We start from the raw sequence: 4,595 nt of genomic DNA, 5'->3' as shown, positions 1-4,595 counted from the left end.
CGTGTCAGAGGTGACACTCGAACCCATTTTTTTTGGTTGATTTTTCTTTGTTAAATGGCATTTAAATATACAAAATAAATATCAAAAATATCGATCCTTGTTTTACTATGGTTGCAAATATAAAAAAAATTCTAAAAAAGAAAAAATTTCTATATGTGACACAGCACCAGAGTTAAGTTAGGGTTTTCAAAATGCTGACACGCCGAGCTCAAAAGGTTCGCCATCACTGTCCTAGGAGATGTGTTGGTAAAGATATTGCTACAACAATATTGCTATTTTCTTTTATATACATTTGTCTTTTATTCTCTAATGTAATGTATTATTTGTTAAGAAACAAAAGAAAAATAGCATAAATAAATGGAAAAAAACCAGGAAGCTCTAAATTTCTCTTGCTTTCTAGAAAGTGAAGCTGTATATTTCTCTGGACTTCTAAATTCTTGTTTTTCTCCTTAATTGAAGGGATGTAACAGATGATGAGTCCTTTGTTGATGAACTGAGGATTACTCTACGGTTTTTTGCATCTGTCTTAATTCGAAGGATTCACAAGGTACAAGTTTATAATGAGAAATTTGGGAATTTGAGGCCTTATGATTACTAAGGAGAGTTTTAAAAATCTTATATTTACTTTATCCTATACTGTATATATTTGTGTTTTCTTTTTTCACTTTTCATTTTTTTTGGATTAAAAAATGAGTGGATTACTTATGATTCATTGATCAATTTACTTTAATGCTTAGATATTTTGGTTTGTGGCAGTTAGAAATGAAAAGATGACTATAGGAAAAACAGTCATGTTCCAGTTTGATGAATTTACTGTGTAAATGGTAATTATTATGACCTACTTTTTAAAAAGATGTTTGAGCCATATTTTGTGTATGTTTGGGTCTTTTCCTACAGATATATTTTTAGAGTGTGTTAGTGATAGACACACATACTTGTCTACTGTAGAATTTAATATATTTATAATAAATTAGTATATAATATCTCTGCCATTAGTATATAAAATAAAGATTAATCTTGTTGAACATTCCTATACATTCAAGAAATGAACAATACAGTCAAACACTATAGAAAAGATATGCAAAAAATATGAATAAGCAGTTCACAAAAGTAAAATATAAAATGGCCAATGAATACTTAAACTATGTTGTTTCATCAAATATAACTTTTTGATAAGATATTTTAATATACCTTAATATACATATATATTTAAAATAATAGACTTTTAAAAAATATTTTTATTGATGTCATAGAGAGAAAGGGAGAGGGAGAGAGAGATAGAAACATCGATTGACTACCCCTGAAAGATAAAAAAGAGTGATAGTATATACTAATGATGATGGTGGGGAAACAGGCAAAGCAAGTATGACTCCAAATTGGTATCACTCTTATGCTGGAAGGCAGTTTGGGAATCTTTATTAAAATATTTAAAAATGTTTATACTCCCAAATTTAATTCCATTTTTGAACAATGTATTTTAAAGAAATAATCAGAGTTTAAGTAAAAATGTATGTCAAGAATTAATTTCTATAATGAAAACCTGTTTTTTTTTAATGATAAGATTGTTGGTTAATTAGTATACATGCTATCTATAGAATCCTACTCAGCCATGAAAAGTGATTTTGTAGAATAGTATTTATTTCCATGGGAATTTATCTCCTGTAGTCAAGTGGAAGGGGCTAGAAAATAATACATATGGCATTTTTCCATTTTGAAAACAAAGCCTGTCAAATGCCAAAGTCCAATAAATTTTCTTTTTGGTGATTTATTTTATTTGCAATTTATTTTTAGTTATTTTATTTTATGGGTGTTCATATAAGCCCTCAATCCTCTCTCACTAATCTACCATAGTCACTAGTTTCCAGAATGAAAAAGTTTATTTGCAGGTAGTCTTAGTAAACACAAGTTTATAGCCTCAAAGATTTTTCCTTGAAAGCATTTAAAACACATCAAAGAAATAAACCATGAATAAAAACATTGTGAGAAAAATTTATTATCTAGGGCATGCATATTAAGATATTTTCATTACTGTGGTAGAAAAATTTTCTAAAGCTACAGTTACTATGATCTAAGAATATAAAGTGCTCTTAAAATTAAGTCTTTATTCCCCGCTCTGATCCCCAGGTTCCACAAAAACAATTTTCCCCTGCAGTTTCTTAGGGTGTCCCCAATTGGGTGATCCTATGTATTGGGCTTAGTAATCAAAAGCAAGATTTTAAAGAGGAAAAAAGAGCCAGAGTAAGTGCGCAAACTCTGGCTCTGCGGTGCAAATCTGTGCAATCTTTTTTCCCCTTGGTCTAAGCAGCCGGCACACTGTTAAAATGTTTAGGCAGCCCTTTTGTGCCCAGTTCAGCTATGAGTTGCTTTTTAGAGTTCCCTTCTGTTAGCAGCCCTGCAGATCCCCCTCCACATTCACATATCACGCCAGCCCCAACGTCCGTGGACTTTTCTGGCGCAGACTTCCCTGGATCCTCCAGTGCCCACCGTGCGCTTTTTTCTCTCCTGCACGCACCACAGACCTCACCTTATCCTAGGCGAAATCTGACCTTTCCGTGGGGGTGCAGAGCTCCTCTGAATCTGCGTGCTCACGCCACTTGGGGACTGGTGTTCCCAGGTTCGCAGCTGTTCACTGGGTGCCGTTGTTGTAGATTCCCCTTAAAATTAAGTTTTTGAAAGATTCCAAATAACAACATCTCATTTTTAAGACCATGTGTTCCTATCTTAAATATATATCATGTTCTTGTCATTGTAACTTAGTGATAATTATTTTAAAAGTTTTATTTTAATGTTGAATTTTTCTAGGTGGATATACCATCTATTATAACCAAGAAACTATTAAAAGCAGCAATGAAGCATATAGAAGTGATAGTTAAAGCCAGTCAGAAAGGTAATACAATTTTTTACTATAAAGTTTGAGTGATTTTATTTTTATATATCAACTTTCATCTTAAATATTTAAGTATGGGTACTTAAACATTAACAGGTGTATTAAAATGCTATGAGAGTACTCTTTTTTTCTTTTTTAAATATATTGATTTTTTTACAGAGAGGAAGGGGGAGTGATAGAGAGTTAGAAACATCGATGAGAGAGAGAGAGACGTCGATCAGCTGCCTCCTGCATACCCACCAATGGGAATGCACCCGCAACCAAGGTACATGCCCCTGACCAGAATCGAACCTGGGACCCTTCAGTCTGCAGGCCGATGCTCTATCCACTGAGCCAAACCGGCCAGGGCAAGAGAGTACTCTTTTAAACTGAAATAATTTTAATCGTTTGTGAATCATATAAGTGATTGTGAAAACTCAACAATCTATGAAAAGTAAAATACAGTTAACTTTTAGATATAGGCTTGATTACTCTCGAGTTATATTGGATGATTTTTTGTTGCCTTCATTGCTTCCTCTAAAGATATCTCACTCTCTTCCCCCTTTCTCCTTAATGATTTCACAATTTTGACTTAGCCTTTATACTATCCATCCTATATATACTGCCTATCCTATAGGGAGTCCCAAAATTCACACAAGATTTGAATTTTGTGTGAGCATTAACAACAACAACAAAAAATAAAAGCCTAATTTACTTGGTTTATTGAATCAGATTCTACTATCTGTTGCCCTTTGATTTCAATCCCTTCAATTTGATAAGCATTACCAAGTACCAATTATGGCCCAGGAGCAGGGACAGTGAAGACCAATAAAGACCACGGCTTTGCATATGTGCCAGCAAAGCCACGGAGGCCATTTACCCGATGTGCTATTCCATACATAACCCTATACTGTATACTTTATGAATCAATAAAAAACTTAAAATTTTTAATTATAAACCTGTGTTTTCTATCAAAATTACTTCTTGTGTGAATTTTGGGACACCCTATATGTACTGCTGCTGTTTTACTGTTCTTATATGGTACCTCCCTACTAACCAAAATTAATGACTGCTGTAGAGTCTAAACTGTATATTTAAATTATTTTCTGTCATTGAATATGTTGATCTGCTTTTGTCTTTTATGGTGTACTAGAGGCCCGGTGCACAAAATTCATGCACTCAGTGGATGGGGGTCCCTCAGCCCAGCCTGCACCCTCTCGCAGTCTGGGAGCCCTTGGGGGATGTCCTAAGCCAGCAGTCGGACATCCTTAGCACTGTTGTGGAGACGGAAGAGGCTCCCACCACCGCCGCTGCACTTGCCAGCCGTGAGCCTGGTTTCTGGCTGAGCGGCACTCCACTGTGGGAGTGCACTGACCGCCAGGGGGCAGCTCCTGTATTGGCGTCTGCCTTCTGGTGGTGCACTGACCACCAGGGGGCAGCTCCTGTATTGGCGTCTGCCTTCTGGTGGTCAGTGCGCATCATAGCAACCAGTCATTCTGCCATTTGGTCGATTTGTGTATTAGCCTTTTATAATATAGGAGGATTGTGCATTAGCCAGGATGACCTATTTGCAGTTTCTCATGTATGTCCTGGCCTTTATACTGTCATGATTTGCACATAGCATATGTTCAGCAAATTTTTTTTTTCTGGTTGAAAGGATGAAATCTTCATTTAGGATTTTTCTTGCTCTTAGGTCAAGCTGAAATGTTTCTTTTTATTTTTTATTTTA

At 35.2% G+C, this 4,595-nt stretch overlaps 1 protein-coding gene across 8 annotated transcripts in view; it reads left to right on the top strand.

Moving 5' to 3' along the window:
* The window catches only part of SNX14 (sorting nexin 14), a 74,517-nt gene that overhangs the window by 30,906 nt on the left and 39,016 nt on the right, over window positions 1–4,595 (top strand). For all 8 annotated transcript variants that reach the window (XM_015570305.1, XM_015570307.1, XM_015570304.1 and 5 more), the window contains 2 exons: window positions 460–547; window positions 2,803–2,887. In XM_015570305.1, the coding sequence (XP_015425791.1) occupies window positions 460–547; window positions 2,803–2,887 (173 nt within the window). The remainder of the gene's footprint in view (window positions 1–459; window positions 548–2,802; window positions 2,888–4,595) is intronic.

This window comes from Myotis davidii, unplaced genomic scaffold (assembly GCF_000327345.1).
Source record: "Myotis davidii unplaced genomic scaffold, ASM32734v1 scaffold185, whole genome shotgun sequence".
NCBI classification, from domain to species: domain Eukaryota; kingdom Metazoa; phylum Chordata; class Mammalia; order Chiroptera; family Vespertilionidae; genus Myotis; species Myotis davidii.
This window is presented reverse-complemented; position numbering and strand designations above follow the sequence as displayed.